This window comes from Perca fluviatilis, chromosome 22 (assembly GCF_010015445.1).
Source record: "Perca fluviatilis chromosome 22, GENO_Pfluv_1.0, whole genome shotgun sequence".
Classification (NCBI taxonomy): Eukaryota; Metazoa; Chordata; class Actinopteri; order Perciformes; family Percidae; genus Perca; species Perca fluviatilis.
In genome coordinates, this window is record NC_053133.1 from 22149570 (window position 1) to 22169781 (window position 20212).

At 39.2% G+C, this 20212-nt stretch overlaps 1 protein-coding gene across 3 annotated transcripts in view; it reads left to right on the top strand.

Annotated features, from left to right (window-relative positions):
• Positions 1-20212, top strand: part of cnksr2a (connector enhancer of kinase suppressor of Ras 2a) — a 63447-nt gene that overhangs the window by 21321 nt on the left and 21914 nt on the right. For 2 of the 3 annotated variants that reach the window (XM_039790886.1, XM_039790888.1), the window contains exons 4-12: positions 7726-7813; positions 8221-8262; positions 10886-11005; positions 13276-13335; positions 14149-14217; positions 16450-16596; positions 18414-18526; positions 18609-18763; positions 19016-19105. In XM_039790886.1, coding sequence (XP_039646820.1) covers positions 7726-7813; positions 8221-8262; positions 10886-11005; positions 13276-13335; positions 14149-14217; positions 16450-16596; positions 18414-18526; positions 18609-18763; positions 19016-19105 — 884 coding nt within the window. The remainder of the gene's footprint in view (positions 1-7725; positions 7814-8220; positions 8263-10885; positions 11006-13275; positions 13336-14148; positions 14218-16449; positions 16597-18413; positions 18527-18608; positions 18764-19015; positions 19106-20212) is intronic. The other variant, XM_039790887.1, reaches the window with a different exon arrangement.

Genomic DNA, 20212 nt, shown 5'->3' on the forward strand with positions numbered 1-20212 from the left:
ACACGTTTGCAGACACACACCCACATCTGCACGCACTGACACACTTCTTATGCAAGCGCACACGCGTTCGCCCACGCACGGTGATGCAACTGTAAATGGCAAAGCGACATTGAGAAAGTGATAGACTCAGCAGAGCCGACATTTCATGCTCTCTAGTCTTCATTTCTGAGACATATCTGTGTTCGGGCAGTGTCAAACACTACGTTTTCAAGGTTTTATCCTGCATATTAAACATGCCAAAGAGGAAGAAAAGAGCATTTTCCAGCTGTGTAAATTTAACATGCATATGATCCCACCAGGGCTTTCATTTCAATGAAACCACATCTTCTAAAATTGATTTCTACTGCCTAGGAATAGCAAATGAGCGAGTAAAACAAGCCGAATTTAAGCTGCATGGTGGATGATATGTTGAATTCACTAAGAGACCCTGACTATGTGGGAAAAGGTTATGATTTCCGAGGATGTTGGGCTACAATCTGTCTTGTATTACATTAATACAGATGACTCTTTCCTAGAAGGTTTACAGCAGCAGCAAATTAGCATAAGGCATGTTAAAACTGAACTTTCATCTCCCCCTGATCGTTAGTTATTAGACCTCTCAGGGATAATGGAAGTCACACATCAGTTCAGCGCTCAGGCAGCAAATGTACAGCATAATGTAGTTTCTCTCTAATGACTTGAGAAGACATTTAAGCAACCTTTTCATGTATGAAATAATAGCGTGGGTACAGCAAAGATCACCTTTTCCCTGCCTTTGATACCCTCATGTGTCCTTATATAGCTACTTTTCTCCGTCTCTGGGTGACAAACACCATTTTCATCTCTGTGCTGACATCAAACGACACACTGCAAAATGCTTTAAATCTGTCAGGGAGAAAAGTGATGTTATCAGGAATGCACAATGACTGAAATTTGCCGCATTACTTGTTTCTTTGAACTCTTCATTTCCTCTTTATATGCACATTTGAAAGTGCCTACATATAAATTAATAACATTACCACATACAACTAGATTTTATGTGTGATGTATTTTGCTGATAGTGTAAAAATGGTTCTTTTTTTCTGTATTTTTAACCAATGTAGTGAAGCAGACTTAAATTTTTTTTAAATCAAAACTACCCAGCGGGGAATAACTCCAAATGGATTATGTGATGATATTTAATGTACATTTACTCAATTACTGTACTTAAAGGGATAGTTTGGATGTTTGGAAGTGAGGTTGAATCCATAGTCAGCGTATTATACCTACTGTAGATGGCGGTCAGCACTCCCCCAGTTTGGAGAAGCAGACAGAAGTCCCGACACGGAAGCTAAGCAATGTAGGCTTCTGCTGTGGACGGGGGCAGCAGCTAAACCTAATTTAGCCACCTAAATAAAAACTCTATATTGGTTTAAGTGTACACTATTTTTAGAATATTTTCACTGCTTTACCTTGCTGTCAGACAGCCCTTTCCGACTGTGAACTGAAGCCGTTTTCTAAGCTTGAAAATATAAGAGCTATGTCCAATTTTGAGGTACATCTACTTTACTTGAGTTTCTATTCCATTGAATTTATTTAACAGCTAGAGTTACTAATTCATTTTCAGAATACATAAAACACATGAAATACAAAGTATCGTTAAAGATTTAACCAGTAGTTCCTGAATATCATATATATGGGTTTTGTCACTTACTGTTATTATTATTATTATTATTATTATTATTATTAGTCTTACTTTGTACTTAAATTTGATAATCAAGCTCTAATTTTTGGAACTACAGTTCCCATAATTTTTGGGGAGATGTAAACAGGAAGTATAATGTTGCCATACAACTAGAGCCCGTTTTTTTAAAGCTTTTATTTGTTTACATTTTGGCAAATTAACACCATTAAAAGTATGCCAAACTAGCTATTAACAGTTCCTGTTTGCATTGGACCCATGGAAGTGCAGACAACTATCACTGAATTACTTTTATACTGAAGAAAACTGAAAAACGTGATGATTCTCAGGCAAGTTCGGGAGTAAGAAGGTGGATGTATTTTTCATTTTATTTTTTTATGATTTCTAGCGCATTTATGGACATTTATACGTTATGGACATTGGATATAATGAAATGCTCGGATACTATAAGTCACACTGATTCTTAAAATATGTGTATCATGTCTGTCTATTTCGTTCCTTACTTGCCTTTCTTTCACCTCACGCAATTAGCATCATCTTGGTAATGGTAATCTATTAAGTGGCTAGTAGAATTTGAACATGCACAAGCCATTTGGGTGGTGGACAAAAAATTAAATTTTGAACCCTAGTTTTCTGAGGGTTGTTTGAGTGTTGGAGCCTGACGGTTAGCAAACAGTCTGTGCAGCCTTAGGTCCTGTGTATATATAGAACACAGCCTCAATACTGATGACCCAAATATCACACACACACACACACACACACACACACACACACACACACACACACACACACACACACACACACACACACACACACACACACACACACACACACACACATCACAGATACAGCATACACTTGAGGCTGTGGTCGAATTTCAATCTGGGTCTTTAGAACAATGAAGTAAAGTAATTGTGTGTGTGTGTGTGTGTGTGTGTGTGTGTGTGTGTGTGTGTGTGTGTGTGTGTGTTGGGGTATATTTGTGCTTCTGTTTTTCATTTCATCACTCTGGTGCAACCAGTGGTGGAGGTAGCCTACTTGTACTTTTCATTTCATTTTATGTCCTACTTCTTTGCTTCATTACATTTCATTAAAGAAAATTGTACTTTTTACTCCACTAAAACTATCTGATCTGAAATTATTTGCACCCAAAATATATGAAGATCTTATAAAATGTGATGCTGTGTTATACATTAAAAACTTCCCAACAGTATACAAGTACAGCTGATGATTAATCGGTTATTCGATTGACAGGAAAATGTATCTGCAACTATTTTGATTAGTCATTTTTCATGCAATAACATTTCATGTGAGGATTTGCTGCTTTTCCTTTTTAATTATTTTAATAATGTTTTAAGTATTGTGAATGTGTCCTTTTGTGCTCTGGGTAATTGTAACAGCATTTCTCACTATTCTCAGAATTTTTAAAACCAGCATTTCTCTGCATTGAGTACTTTTAGTTTTAATACTTTAAGTACATATAAATATATTTTTTTACAGTGTGGTACATATGTTTTACTTAGGCTAAGTAAAGGTGATGATCTGAATAATTCATCCACCACTGGTTGTAAACATACATGTATGTCATGAAAGCTGAATGATAATGACTTTCTGTCATACTGTATGCATTAGTGTTGATGTCTCTTTGTGTCTGTATGCAGTCATGTGCACCGCATTAGCCGCAGTGTTCCTTATCGTTAACACCTTCATACCTGAAAAGCCTATTATGTTACCATATGCGCCTCATTTATAAACATTGTGTTGGCACAAAAAATGGCTTTAAAGACCTTCTTCTCTCAGGAAAAAAATGAGCACACAAACATGTGGGAGACTTTGGGAATTGATGGTGCCAATGGCAAAGTGTGATAAATCCCCAATGGTCCGATAACCCTCCTCACACTGTTTATTTCAGTCAACAGCCAAACTATGCCTTTTTGGTTTGTTGTTTCCAAAACCTGGATTGAAATAAAAGTAGTATGAGGTGTGTAAATTGGTGCACTCAGAACAGAATGGCCTACGAGGTTCTCTAATGCAGCTTCATTCATCCCTCCAAATGCGGTGTCCCCTTTCCTCTGTGGGAGTTGAATCTCCACTGTAAAGAAGCCATTTTTGAGCATGTAAGCTTATTCTTGAAGTTGGATGTCTTTTTTAATTGGTCACAACAGAGCTATTGACAGACCAGCATTAAACTGTAATGTTTAACATTTTGCATTAGTAGCTTGACGTTTCACATTTTTGCATATTATTAAAGGGCCACAATGGACATTTCATTAATCATATCGGAGTAATTGTTGCAGTTAATGGGGTTGCATATCAGGGCCTGTGCATGTGTGCAACACTTTCAGCATGTAGATGAGCATTTTGATTGAGTGTGAACTCTTTTCTTTATCTAAGTGTGGCATCGAGCCCAGTTTTATGAATGAGATTGCAGAGGCCCATTCTTTCTCATGGAGGTCGATTTTGACAGCATCACCCATTTTTTATTGAGGCCCCTCCTGTTATGGTTCCACTGGCAGCGTCACTAAAAATCCATCTGGGGTCCATTGTCTTGACTTTAGCTTAGACTTGGCTTTAGTGCGTAAATTTTTATATTAATGAACGTCCGTTCCATTCAAGCCATTGCCAAATGAGTTGATACAAAGCTTATTAAGACTATCAGCTCCACACAACTCTTTCTGTATTTCTTAGTATGGCTATGTTCAGAAGATTGGTGTCGTCCGGTGACTTTCGTGTGCAGAAAATCGAGTGAAGATAATTACCTCTTTTGAAGAATCCGTCATGTTTTTTTTAATCCTCCGTATCTCCTTGGCTACTAGCAACTGCGTGGAGGAGGGGTGGGGGTGGTGCGCGGTCACGGAAGGCTTGTATGTGGACGCACCGACAGTTTTGTTTTAATTTCTTAGAATTCCTCATGGGGGCAGCAGAAACTACGCACTATAGCTTTAAAGTTAAGTACATGTTGCATTCCTGACTTGATTTGAGAGGTGTTTATATTCTTTTCTATTACAACAATTAGGACTAGTTGATCGATATTATCAATTAGTTGAGCCACAGAAAATCCGTCACTGACAATTTTGCAAAAATGACACACAACTCTCTCTTCCATCTTAAATGTGAGGATTAGCTGCTTTTATCTGTTTTAACATTATTGTAATCGGAACATTTTAGTTTCACAGCACAGTACTGGTAGTACTGGTAAAATTAGTGGGTCTTGTTGGGTCTTTAATGACCACTTTCTGGTTTAAGTCACAACAAATCCTGAGTGCCTTGGTTGCCAACAAAACAAGAGGATCAGCATTGGTTTCAGTTGATTTATTCAAACAAATAGATGGAAACTTAACCAAAATACTTTAGATAAGACTTGAAGTTTATAAAACGATCAATGCTAACCTGTGACCGTGACAACGGTTAGTCGGACACAAACGAGTAATTTAAACACGGCACTGTTGCAGTACTGAATCGATACCAGAGATGTTCACAAGTCATGTTTTGGAAGTCCAAGTCGAGTCTCAAGTCTTTGAGCTTGAGTCCAAGTCAAGTCTCAAGTCTTTGAGGGGCAAGTTCAAGTCAAGTCTCAAGTCTTTTCCCACAAATCCAAGTCAAGTCTCAAGTCTCTGGCCATCTGATCTGTCCCTAACACTATATTGTTAAATCTTATGAATTCAAAGCATGTCCTGTAGCTACCATCCATACAGTAGGCCTACAGTATCAAAATCAGTTGTAGGATAACTTGATGGGGTCTACTGCGATGCAATCTGAAGAAACACAAATTTTGGTATCTGCAACAAAGAATACATGTTTGTCTGTGTTACTAACTGGCTGTAAAGCCCAACCTCATCATGCATTACATTTTTCAGTGTTCAAAGTTTAAGGGAAATATCTATATAATTATTAAATAAAAAAAAAAAAAAAAAAAAAAAAAATGAAAAAATTTTTTTTTTTTTTTTTTTTTTAAAAAAAAAAAAAAAAAAAAAAAAAAAAACCTGGTGAAATATTAAAGGACAATTCTGGCGCAAAACGAACCTAGGGGTTATTAACAAATGTGTACCCACTCGATTGCTCTCTGGGACATGTTTTCATGCTAATCGAATATGTTTGTAGCTTGAAAGAAGCTGGCGCGGACCGCTGATTAGCTTACAACGCTAATATTCGGGGCACAGGGACAGTAAAAACAAGTCGCTATTTATACCATTAAAAAGGCTGAAAATATCACCAAACTTCAACAGTAGTATAATGAGCGTCCCTAAATGTTAACTGAAGCATTGAGAACTTTGTAAGCGTACAGACAGTTTATTGAACGAAGAGCTGCGGAAGCTCTGTGAAAGGGCTACAAGAGAGAGAGAGAGCTACTGGTATTCAATGCCGCAACACAGCCTCATACTTCGGGAAACTGGTGGTGTACCTGTGGACATTGTGAAGCTATGGCCACCGAACAGGAGTGTCTGTGTTGCATGGAATGGGACCTGTTGCGTTGCGACAACCAAGAGACGCAGTGTTTTGTACAGTCTGAAGATTTCCCCTCTCTGATAAACAGGGCTGTACTTGAAACTTTTTTCCATGTCCTGAAAATAAATTGGAGACAGCGACCCAGACCAGAGGGACCAGATGGACAGTTATCCACTGAGTAGCTAAGTAGCTACACTAGACAAGTTATGTTTTACATCGGTGATTATTTCAGATATATTGAGCAAATTGCTTTTGATTTTAGTTTGCATCGCCAGCTGTAAGTCATGACTGTTTTCAAAACGGCGGCCGCATGTAAACATGAATGTGAACTTTTTTCAGTAAACTGTCTGTACACTTACAAACTTCTCATGGCTTCGGTTAACATTTAGGGACCCTCATTATGCTACTGTTGAAGTGTGGTGATATATTGAGCCTTTTTAGTGGTACAAAATAGACATCTGTTTTTACTTTCCCTGTGCCCCAAATACTAGCGTTGTAAGCTAATCAGCGGTCCACACTAGCTTGTTTAAAAGCTACAAACACATTCGATTAGCATGAAAACATATCCCAGAGAGCGATCGAGTGGGTACACATCTGTTATTAACCCCTAGGTTCCTTTTGTGCCGGAATTGTCCTTTAACCTAAGTCTGTCACATCATATGGATACAACTATAAAGATACAATTTGCCTGTTCCCAGCATTAGCACAACACTTATACATAGTTAGCTTGTTACCTGTGACGATATATGCTAAATTTAACGTCTCTTTCACATTAGCAAGTGACTGACCCGTTTTGAGATGCCTGATGAAGTTCGACGTTGTTGATCCGGCATCATTTATCTTGGTGCCACTCACCTTGCATGTAGCTGTTCGCTTACTGCCACTGTTTACGAAGTTATTGAAAGCAAAACTAATGACAAAAGGCACAACTCCGGAAGGACTTGGTGTCGCCATCGGCAATGCATTTATGTGAGTGCGCGCAAAGGGCAAAGGACATGCAGCTCGTCATACGTTTCCCCAACGTATATATTAATAATAATTGAATGTGAGAATATTGCAATATGTTTAAAATCGCAATAATATCGTATTGTGAGATAAGTATCGTGACGCTATCATATCGTGGGGCCTCTGGTGATTTCCACCCCTACTAATTGGTCGATTAATTGATAATGAAAATACAGATAATCATAAGTTGCAGCGCTGTATAACAGTAAAGTATGTCGAAGGAGAACCTCATCAAGCTTTTTATCAAACATAAAAATATTGTTAGGAAATGAGTTCTGATCATTTACATAATGTCTGCTTAATGGTAACCTCTTATATTGTATTAAAGGTTAAAAACAATGCAAACACAACACAAACATAACTTTCTTTCTGTCACTTTACTCCACGTTTTCATTTGTTATCCTATAAAATGCCACTTCCCTGATTTATAACACACATGATGTCGCAGATTCACTCATGTACGAGTCGTAAAACACTTCCTATAGATTTGTGTGCCTGTGTATGTGTGCGGACAGTGTCTCTCTCTCTAACAATGCTCCTGTCCCATCTCTGTACATTATTGAATGCAGCAGGAACATTATAAGACATGCTGCTGTGTTATCTGTTCCTTCCAGGTCTCCCTTTGCTACAGTGGCAGACTACTCAGTAACCCGAAATAATGTCATTCAGCTCTGCCTGGAGCTCACCACCATTGTACAGCAGGTGTGTGTAATTGTTTGTGTGTGTGTGTGTGTGTGTGTGTTTTGAAGGCTGATAGCTTTTATTCTGCCATGGTTGTCATATCACCCTAAGAACGGTGTGTGTGGGTGTGATGCAGCAACCTCAGACTCTCTGCATCCTCGAGCGAGACTCAATTCTTTGCTATTTACGTCCTTACAGTCTGTCTTCTCTGTGACTGATGTGTGTGTAAATAAAAGATAAATGTGTCTGTTTGCGTGGGCGTGTTTTTTTTGTATCTGAGAGGGTATAGAGTGTGCAAGTGTAGGGTTCAGTAACGTGAGGCCCAGACAGTATACAGAGCGGTTAGATGGTGTGTGTGTGTGTGTGTGTTGTTTTGAGCAAGACAGGATGTTCTGCTCGCGCTACATTAAATTCTGCTTTTCCTCCAGGACTGTACGGTGTTTGAGACGGAGAACAAAATCCTTCATGTGGTAAGTCCTGCTTCATCAGCCAGCTGTTGCTTATTTGTTTTGTGTTGATGGGTAGTGTCCAGTTTTTATCTTTAAAATCTCCCAGTCCCTCACTCATACAATACTCCACAAACACAGAAGCTCCAGCTGGATCTAGTATTTTTTTTCAAAGGCATCTTGAATTGTTTCTATAGAAAATCAAAAAACATTCTCATACCTCTCTGATGAAGCTACAGCCAAGAAGTGATTAGCTGATCTTAGCATGAAGACAGGATCAGGGGAAACAACTAGCCTGGCTCTGTCCAAAGTTTAAAAAAAAAACATGCCGATAACAGCAAGGCACAGTTACTTCCTGGCGTCTTGTCGTCAACCAAAGCTTGCTAGTCAATCAGTGAGGACGCTCCTAAAAACAAAAACTATTGTTTTAACTTTTTCGTTCGTGTAATTATTATAGAAAACTAAATATGTGTTAATTTGTAAGCTTTAGAGCTGCTCATGGTCATATTTTTGAACTTTGGAAAGTGTTACGTTAGCTGTTTCCCCTTGCTTCAAGTCCTTATGCTAAGCTAGGCTAACCACCTCCTGGCTCAAGCTCCATACTTAGTGCTGCATTCACATGATATTGGCAGAATGGGAAGAAAAGCCAAATCCAGTTATTCCGAATGGAAATATTAACACACTGCTGGCATTGTAGTCATATTATTAAAATAGCCTAAATTAGATTCCATTGTTGATTTACGTTTTAGTGTACATTTAAATTAGCTGAATCGATTGTATTTCTACAGTACCAGCAATGGTGGCTTTGCGGCCACTTTGCCAACAGTTTGTTGACATTTCTTTTAGTTCACATTGTCGCTGTCAAATACTCTCACTAAAAAAATGCGTAGTTGGTTGCTCATAGTTATGGTTTAAACATTATAATTGAGGCATAAGGGACGGACATTAGACTGGTATCGATCTTCTCATTGAACTGTTGGCAAGATAGCGAATTAGCACATTTCCCAAAATGTTAATTCCTTTAAATGGTTGATTCATTCAAATAACACTAACTTATTTGATCACTTACCTCTAGCTTTAGCTGTGCAGCTAGGTTGGGTTTTGTTTGTCCTGGACATGTTACAGATATTCATCTGTGAGATTTTAGCTTTCATACCAATACAATAAAGCAAAATGACATTTGAAAAATTCCACAGCAACATCTCCTTACAGCCAAAAAAAAATCACAAACTGTGGAGCAGATCAAGTTTAATTGACTATTTTCACAGCTAGGGGTGATTTTTTTAAGGGTGCTAAAGCATCCGTAAACTTGATCCTGGCACCCTCAAAATATCATTGCTAAAAAAATTAATTTAAAAAAACTATGTGTTAATCTATCGTGAGCTAAGGAGTTCTGCTCTGGGAACATCACAACATTGTTTAGTTGAATGAATTAGTCAAAATCGCATGCATGTTATTGATACTGCATTGTGGAATTATTGCTTTTCCATAAATAAATATCCAATTTCATTTGTAATACCACCTCACCTTTATAGTAATGGCCCTGTGGCTCAGCATTAATGTCTCAGAATTGTTGGTATCTTTTTAGTTACATAATTCAGTGTTTCCATTACCATGATGGTCCAAAATGATGTTAAAATGCACAGTTAGCCCAGTAGAATAACGTTTAAAAAAGAATGATGTTAAAAGGGTGCCAGGCACCCCTAAAGCTCTGATCCTAGAATCGCCCCTGTTCACAGCAGTCCTTTTGACTCGTCAAACACAGGTGTTACTACTACAATCACTAACTACTGCATTGCAGTAATTGCTATAATGGAGTTCATACTTAATGTTTTAGGTGTAGCTGTGCTTCTCCTGCCAGGGCAAGTCAAAATGTCTGCTGCGAAAAAAGGTCTATGACTCTAATTCCTCTGGAAATTGCAGAAGCCAGAGTGCTCTGTTTTGCCCAGGTTCAGGTTAGGTCAAAATATATTCAGCAAAATGTCATGAAAAGTATTGAGTTCACTGCCATTATCTTTTGTAAATGTTGTTTCTATAAAAAGTTTGGGAGCCACTGCTGAACATACGCTGTCAGCTGTTTTTATTTTTTTTTTTATACTCAGTGCTTTCCACCAGGGAAATGTTGCCTGAAACTGTCGACAGCATGTTGGGTGGATTCTACTTTCGGCTTGTTTGAATTTCAGTGTTGTGGGCTCCACACTGCATTATATTGGTGTGGGCGCAGACATTTTAGAGACGCATATCTGAAAACACTGGATAAGTAAAATCGAAACTTATCCGCATAACTAAATACAACTTGAGGCTTTTTTTAATTAAGATGAACTGACCCTTTGAAGTGCTGCAGGAAGCACTAGCAATAAACTATAGCTGTGTTAATAGTGGCGGCCTCTAATTCTGAGCCATTGTATTTAGATTAGGAGAGAAAAGTTGTTTCTTTCTTAGTAAAGCCAAAGAGAAATCCTCTAACAAAGGAACACAAGCTGTAGTCTATGTGGTCTAATTTTGGCAATCACAAGATGCAGGTTGTTCATGTTATTCTTTTGTTTCCAGCTCTGTTTTCTTAATAAAGCACCGCTGCTGAACCTGTTTTCTAAAAGCTCCGTGTGTTATTACTTGTCGTCTCTCATCTTCTTCTTCTTCTCTCCAGTGCAAGACTCTGTCGGAGGTGTGTGAGCACATTGTGTGTGTGTCATCCGACCCGCTGGTTTCTCAGTCAGCCCACCTCGAGCTGGTTCACCTCACCAACATCAAATCCTCTGAAGGCCTGGTAATGACTGTGTGTGTGTGTGTGTGTATACTAGGCTTTAGTATCTTATTAGTCTATATCCTTCGCGTTCCACTTCAGGGATTGCTCCGGTGCTGCAGGAAATTCTGCCAGATGCATGTATTTTCCGTATTGTATTATTTTGCATTTCAGAACTGTGTTTAAGTACATATTAACAATGGAAAGCAATTCTTATCAGTGTATCTTAATTGGGAATCAAATTAATGCAAAGAAAGTTACTTTTTGAACTGGACTTTAAGATTTATATTTGTTTATTTTTTATTTACTGTAAACAAAAGAAACATCATTATTGCACAATTCCTCCAAGTATCTAACCTAACTAAGATGTAACACTAACACTTTGCTTATACAGTACAAACAAAATGGTCCAAAAACCCGATGCCACAGCAGGACATTTGTAACTTTTACATTTTTCTAATAAGGAATGTAACAATTTTCCTGGACAGAAAAGGGGGTGGACAAGGTCCCAAATGACAAAAACAGTCAAAAAAACAATACAAACAACGCAGCCCTAAAACCGTATGCTGATATACAGAGTCAATATAGTGTGCAGTAACTCCTAAATCATTTTGATTACTCACTGATGTCCAGTGATCACCGGTTAATGAGACAGCATTTGCACTTTGCAGCAGTTCCAGTGTGGCTGCTTTCTCCGTGGAGTACAGGCTGTGTATGCGTGAAACTACTGTCCCCCTCGACAACTTTTTAAAAGTAAACTTTCCGTTGAGAATCTTATTGGCATCCATTTCTGCGTCTCATGCTCGCCATCCACTCAAAACGTAACGTTATAGCCTACTACTTTTTGGCCGGCTCGCAAGCCCAAACAAGTGCCTGTTGTTTTGTCTTGCTACATCCGGTGTAGTGTTGTACTTTTTCTAACGTTACTAGTTGTTGCAGCAGCATGTGAAAAAAACTCCAAAGTTTGCTTGGCCAAAAAGAATGTTAATCTCGTGATAAAGAAATTGACGCTGTTAAAATGGGTTTGCGATAACGCCGTTAATTACGCGTTTAACTGACAGCACTTGTAAAATTGCATGATTTTGTGTGCTTATTGTATGATGAAGAACCTATAACTTTAGAAATGTATTTTTCATAGGAGTTCAATACTCCTTCCTACTCTCTCCAGCCTTTTTCTGCAGACATGTTGAAAATGTGATTACATTATTAGCAGGGAATGAAAAACCGCATTAGCCAGATAATGAGATGACTCTCCCTTTTCCAACAGTAATATGGAGGTCAAACCCTGTGTACTTGGCTCTGGAATACAGGAAACAATTACAAATCTGTTATGACAGAATCTCATCTCCAAGTGGTTAAATACTAAAAGAACAAAAAAAAAGGGTGGACATCATATACTTTTGTTAACAAAGAATCAACAAACAAAACAAAAAAACTAACAACAGTTTTGTATTTGTAAGATATAGTTAATAAAAAAACAAATTTGTATGGGTTTGGACTGAATTTTAGCGTGTTGCATAAACTAACAATTTACAACACAGATTCACTGTCAGATATCCGGTTCCAAATTGGATCCAGTTCCCGGTTGGCAAAATATGTAGATTGGTTAAGCTCTGCTGCTAACAAATCTCATATCAAACCTTTTATGTCTCCTCAGTCTTTTTATTAGCAAAAAGCACTGGGAAACATCTAGGTAGCAGCTTCTTATTTTTAGTCAACTGTGCCTGGTTAAAATGACAAACATCGCCGGTGGCTAATTCAGTAAAGTTTGCCTGCTCTCTGGTTAATGTGCTCTCTGCAGCTGCTGCACTGCATTCAGCCAAAGATCATTTTAACTCATATGAACATTTGTAACTGAGTAACTAGTAGCTGAAGAATTTAAAGTATTTCAAGTTCAGACAGTTGTTAAATGAATGTGTCAGATACACTTAATTAACAATTTCAAAATATCCTGCTGCTCATCTCATTTTCAGGTTGAAATGGAAATGAAACTGGGGGGACATTAATTAGCCTGCCACTAAAACCTGAAGTGTATCTGGCTTCTCGGCCAGCAAAAGGTGACGAGACACATTTGAGTTGTAGCTACTTTAGCCTTCAGTTACTTGCTATTGTCGAAAGGGAAAGCTAATAAGATTCAGTAAGGGATTTGAAAGGACTCAGATTTGATAAGTGGATTTGATACTGGATTTGAATTTGAGTAAATGCTATCGAACCCCATCCCTAGTCAGAATTATAAATGAAGTACTTTGCCTGCTGAGCTAAACAGAAGCCTCCTTCTTCCCTCTGTCCATCAGGGAATGTACATCAAGTCAACCTACGACGGCCTCCATGTAATCACAGGAACTACTGAAGGGGTAAGAGGCTACAATCCTAATTTTCACACATTCACATTAGGGCTGGGCAATAATTCAATATGATAATTTATCGTCTTTCAATTGAATCCTATCGTGATGAAATCATATATCGAGATATCGTGATATACAATCACGTTGATAAGAACAATCACATACTAACTCAATTTTCTCAGAAAATCTGTTGTGAAACATTTTGAGGGAATATTATTTTAAGAATTGCAGATTTTTTTTTTAACATTGCACTATTTTTGTTCATGCATGTAAAAATAGTCAGTATATAGCTGGAAAACAAATATTAATTTGTTCTGTATAATTTCACTTGAAACTGTTTACCACATTATTGATGATCAAAAATCTCATTGTGAAAAATATTTTGTGAAAGCACCAATTGTCAACGCTACAATAACGCCGCTATATCGATATTGATGTATTTGGTCAAGAATATCGTGATATCTGATTTTCTCCATATCGCCCAGGCCTAATTCACATACTAAACTTCAGCCAAGCTGTTAGTTTGCTCTGTGATATAAACAAACTATTTCCCACAAACACCCATTGAGGTGGATTTCCCCAATGCCCGTGGGGTTGAAGTGTATATAAAACCAATTCTTACTCAGAATACCTACAACATTTGGATCCATAACAGCGCATCAGATTCCATAGCGATGACTCTGCAAGGCATACCTTCTGTTATATTACACCGTGTTGAAGTACAGTTTGTGGGAAAACTTGCCCGCCTGCACTGGTATGCGGCGATCAATAAACTCGGATCAATTCATAGTTGTCTGTTTCTCCTCTGTCTGCCTTCTGTAGTCTCCAGCTGACCGCTGTAAGAAGATCCATGCCGGAGATGAAGTCATTCAAGTCAATCATCAGACTGTGGTGGGTTTCTTATTGTCAATGTCTGTGTATACTGTATGTCATAATGATGAATCCAAAGTTCCACTTAGCCTTTTAGTGTCTTTTAGCTCATTGTTTTGTTTTTTCTGGCCTGCAACTGTACTGTGCTGGTTCACTCTCAATGCCCTGCTCTGCTCTGCGGCTCAATGCTTTAGCGACATTTTCTTAAGCCGTTTTCAGCTAAACAAAGCCCTAGAAACCAACTACCTGCTCAGAACAATAGCAGACAAAGACTTGGACTATCTGGTAACAATAGTGGAACATTTAGCAGCTAAAGAGACAGATATTTCCCTCAGGAGTTGGTGGAGTTAAAAGAGAGTAAATATTGGACTTAAATTCGTTAGGTGGCTAACAAGTTCGACACATCAACTTGAGGGAAAAAGGATAATATGACTGTGTTGTGTTCACATGCTAGTTTTTGCTGAAAAAAAAAATATTGCAAGTTTAACATAATCAGAATAGATTAATGTAAACAGTAGCTTTTAACAGTAAGATTTAGTTGTTAGGCCAAGGACCCCTTGGGCCCTATCTTGCACTCAGCGCAATTGCCTTTGTACACCGACGCATGTATAATTCCTATTTTACACCCAATGCACAGCGGACTTTTCCCTCCACAGACGCACGTTGGAAAATTAGGGAATATATTTGCGCTCCCGGGGGCGGTTCAGCGAAAAGAGGAGGCGTGTTCCGGCGCAAACGGTCCCTGGTGCTATTTTGCAGTTTCAGAAAACAATTCTGCCAAAGACCAGGAAAAACCTGGTCTAAAGTCAGTAGCGCGTTATTCAGATGCTATTGCATGCTTGGCCATAATGTAGCGTGTGCACAACGCGCATACACTTTGCTTCTCTCATCTACACGGACGCAGCAGCTCCCATTTTTGCAAACCATACATAATTAAAAGGAAAAATATTACTGAAAATGTGCTTCAGGTGTTTGGATAGGTCAGGAGGCATTTTACAGTACAGTCCTGAAAAAGTCGCAGCATTCTTTGTGGCTTGTTGTGTTTTACACATTTCCATGAATCATGGATGTGTTGATGACATAAATGAGGAAATATTAGAGGACTTAAGGAGACGTGATGTTGAACTACGGCAGGATTGGACACTCCGGCGAGATCTGGTCCGGGAATGGCAATTGAGTTGCATATTAACCCGCGCCTACAATAACATGTAGGGTGGCCTAAAGCCTTTACACATACCTTTCTGTGGTGCATACAATACTAAGCTATTAAAATAATTATTGACATTCATATATTATACATCATGCTTTATTGGTATACATGTAGCACAGTGAATCCTTAAGCTTACAGTAACTCTATCTGCTACCTTAATGGCTACCTTACCTACAGGCCGGTATGCCTGTCATCAGTGTTGTGTAAATTTTAAAACAAAACACAAATAGGCCGATTCATCTTTGCTAATAATATGTTGGACTCATGTTTATGTATATTTTCAGATGTATTAACTTGGTGATGTATGAACAATAACTTGGGGCCCCCCTGCAGTGACTCAAAGGGTCCCGGCCCCATGTTGAAGATCTCTGATCTAGGCCTTGTATTATCTGACCTGTCGATCGAAACAGAACTTAAAGCCAACTGCGATTATGTGTCTTGAATTTTTATGGTAGGGCGACCCGTCTGTTTACATCTATACTGCAGATTGTGCCCTCACTTTTACAAGGTCAAAATGCACGCAGCATGCATCATAATGATTGTAATCAGTTCCTCCAACCTTCTCTGCACCTCCTCTTGCATTATGATCAGATCTCAGGGCAATCCAGTAAATGCAATTAAGCTAGTGTGTTTGCCTTAATTAAAAAGTACCTCTGTTCACAAAGCACACATGACTAAAAGGTCAACGTGAGAGCCATGAACAACAAGAAAAATAAAGTTCTGGTGACCTTTATGGTAGCCATTTTTTTTTTTTTTTTGGTGTTGGCATGGTTCTGTGAAAGCTGTGGCTAAAAAAGCAGAGAGATATATCATAAGATACATTTGTTTTCAAATTGAGGGCAGGTTACATCACATAAAAGCTCTATAGATAGACTTACCACCTCCACACCCACTTGCCTTGCACAGAAGGCTCAACAAGCGAGATCCAATCACGACGTGGACAGAATTCAAACTACAGGCTGAATATAAATATAATGCTTCGATTGTGTTGTTCGTTATCCAGATGATGATAACTGGATGCTTTGACTCTCTCCCGTCCACAGGTGGGCTGGCAGTTACGTAACCTGGTCGGCTCGCTGAGGGCAGATAAAGGCGTCGTGTCCCTGACCCTGAAGAAGCGTCCACAGAGCACGCTCAGCTCGGCCCCTGCTCTGCTGAAGAACATGCGCTGGAAACCCCTCGCTCTGCAGGTGGGACCGGCTTTACCTTTTATAGACTTTATTAAAGCACTGCGCTGGCCCACATAACTCCCCACAGCATTCCCACTCCCTGTACGACTGCAGCCACAGCGTGTAATTAGGTCAGGATTCTGTGGCTCAGCGTGGTGTTGTTTGCCAGCTGAAACACACTGGAATGAATGTGAAGGGAATGTTGACGGCACTCTCTAACCACATATCCAGTGCACCCCCAATTATGAAATGTATCTCCCTAATTAACACCGACTATCTACACAATCAGGAGGGAAACTGTTTTTCCCTGCCCTCCATCACAGTTTTGTTATGTGTGACCAAAGATCATTTTTTGCTCATTACAACTTTTTGTTAACCCTGTCTTCTTAGAATTAGGTTCTATACTGCTTATTTGATTTTAATACACTTTTAAAAAACCTGCCTGCAAATATGTTTTTCCGTCACTTTCTTGTAACGCACAGATTTTCATTAGGACGCAAGTGCGAGATCCTGACAACTAAATCACTCACCGTACCCTGTCTCCGCCTTAACATCACAATAAAGATGTTAATGTAGCAGATAATGTAGGGAAAACAAATGAAACACGTCGTGAGTCAACATTTTGCAGAAATTTTTACGACTTGGCAGAAATAATCATTAAACAGTTTCAAAAGTTTTGGTACTTTTTTGATACTGTATGTATCTTTCATCTTGCTGTTGCAAATTTGTAGTATATAAACATAACTTTTGGGAGACTGGGTTGCTTCTTGTAACTTTATTGTCCCACATTGTGGGAAATCTGTCTTGGGCACTTAACCCACGCTGCAGCTATAGCAAAAACAAACAACACAGACAGCATGTACAAACAACAGATACTGTAAAATACCATACAACAGACTGCACTATGATCCTGATGGTGTATAAAAAAAAAACATGGTGTCATACAATGCATTAGTTAAACATTGCTCAAAATAAATAAATAACATAAATTAAAAAAAGAGAGATCAGAAGTACAAGAATTTCAATTCTCCATCGTCATGCAGGCCTGTTCTGCCTTTTGCTTGCGGCTATTTAGGAGCTTAATAGAGACTGGGATGAATGAGTTTTTTGAAACGGTTAAGTCTGCAGCGAGGAACACTCACCAAATAGACAACAGTCATCAAATAACAACAGCAGTCTGACTGGGCAAGAAACACGAGATCAGGCTGTAAACAAGGCAACAGGTTTATCTAAACCACTTCATTAAGAGGTTAAACCAAAAAGTGAATACAAAATGTCTGGAACAGCAAGTACTGAATACAATTGAAGCAGGAAGTTGGTCCGTTAACTGTGATGGATGTTAAACAGGGACAATACTGTATGTGTAATCCATTTCATGATTAGTTTAAAACCTGTATGACTGACTGACTGCTGCTGTTTCCTACCTCAATCTTTTTAGCCTTTCTTTTTAATGATGTCGCCACAATCCTAGCAATGTCATTGCTGTACCTAATTTGCAGCAAACACTCGCTTTGGCAGAAGTTTTGCCGCTTCTGCCATAGCACTGCCGAACAAACTATCTCACTGACTTTGTATAGATCCGGTGTTGTTGTAAATGAGGTTGTTTCTATGTGTCTGTATACCTGTCTTTATGTTATCTGTTGATGTATTTTGTGTATATTGCCATGCGCATACAGACTGTGAAAACAAATCTCCCTCATGGGACAATAAATATCTAAATCATCCTTAAAATTAACTAATCCATTCAAGTCATTAAAGATCTCAAAAAACTTAAAAAAAATAAAAAATAAAGAAAAGTTGAATAGTCCTAACCATATATCCTCTTTCGCTTTCTGCAGCCAACCAGAAGCCCAGGCAGTAGTTCGGCCACACCCTCAGGCACACCCACCAAGAGCTCCGCCATCCAGGACCTTTACATCCCCCCTCCTCCTGCTGAGCCATACATGCCCAGGTACAGTGTTTTTTTTTTGACAGTGAAGAGGTGCTTTGACTTTGATGTACAATTGTACCATCTGCCTCTGCTGTTGCCATAGAGATGAGACAGGAGCCTTGCCTGGAGACGAGGCATCTCGTAACCACGTTGGCGTCAGCGTTGCTAAGCGCTCTGAGTCACCAAACTCCTTCCTGGATCAAGAGTCTCGCCGGCGAGAAGAGGAGGAGCCCGTGTACTGCACCACGCCTACATATGGTACGCTCTTGTGATGAGAGAAAGAGACTTCAATCTCATTCTGCTGTGTTGAACCACTTAAAAAAACAAAAAAAACAACCACGAGGCTGGGAATCCACCTGCCAGCCCGAGGCGGTCAATAAAAAGTTTTAGAAAGCGATGCAGCTCTTTACAACGGGGACAAAATAAATAAAAGCTTTGCAAGAATCCTACATATCAGAATATAAAAACTCTAGGGAGAATATTAGGTTTTGTAATTGTGTGTACTTGTAGGCAGGCTGAGGCCCATCTCCATGCCTGTGGAGTGTAACTGGGTGGGCGACTATGAAGATCCAGCCAAGCTTAACAGAGAAAGCCGCAGAGGTGAGTGCTGGCGTGTGGAGTGCATATGTGTGTGTGTGCACCTCCCGAAGAGCCTGTTAGATTCAGTTAAATGTTCCCCGTCTCTCTGTATTACGAAGAGATCCGTCTGTGTGTGTGCGTGCGTGCATGTGTGCGTGCGTGTGTGTATGTGTGTGTGTGTGTGGGGGGGGGATCAATGCCCCCATCCCTTTCCTCTAATTCTCCCTGTGATTAGCATCTCAGAGAAATGAAATAAGAGGGGATGAGAAGGGAAGGAGAGGGAAAAAAAGGAAAGGTAGACAGTTAGTACAAAGGCAGAGAAAATGAAAGGCAGGCATGAAGGGAGAAAGAATAAAAGAGAGAGAGAGAGAGAGAGAGATGGGAGGAGGAGGAGGATGAGGTATGAGAGGAGGCAGAAACAGTAAAAAAAAAAAAAGACTATTCTCCCTGACCTCCACCTGAATCACTCACGCAGTTGCCATGGCGACGCTGACAGCAGCTCTTCTCAGTGTCTCACTTTCCTCTGGCCGCTGCCTAGCAACCAGGGGAGGACAGGGTGGGAACTGTGAGGAGAGAAAGCTGGTGAAACCTGAGTTTCGAAGAGGAAGTTGGTGGACAAAAAAAATTAAAATATATAAAGAAGGAAGAGACTTAAAAACAGTGAACCAGAACAAAAATAATAAACAGTCATACAGATTAACTCCCTAAATTCTTGGATATGTTCTCTCACAGCAGCATTATTGTACCTGACACGACAACACATGCTGTTCCATCAGTCCACTAAACATATCTAAAAAAAAAATAACGTTTTCATTTTGATAAAACTTGGTACAATAACTACATTTTTACACTGGTGGTTCCAAGCAACCAATGTTTTTCTGGCAAGCACAAGCGGCAACCTCCGGGCCTGAAAAGTGGAGCTACAGAGAGAAGTCCGATTGTATAGAGGTCTATGAGAAAATGACCCTACTTCTCACTTGATTTATTACCTCCGTAAACATTTTCCTAATAACTTTATGGTCTCAATCCCTATTTTCAAGTCTTATTCAATACAGCCTGTTGTTCATTTTGTAAATGATATTCCCATTTAGAGTCAAATAGACGATATAGCAGGGTATGCTTTAGGGC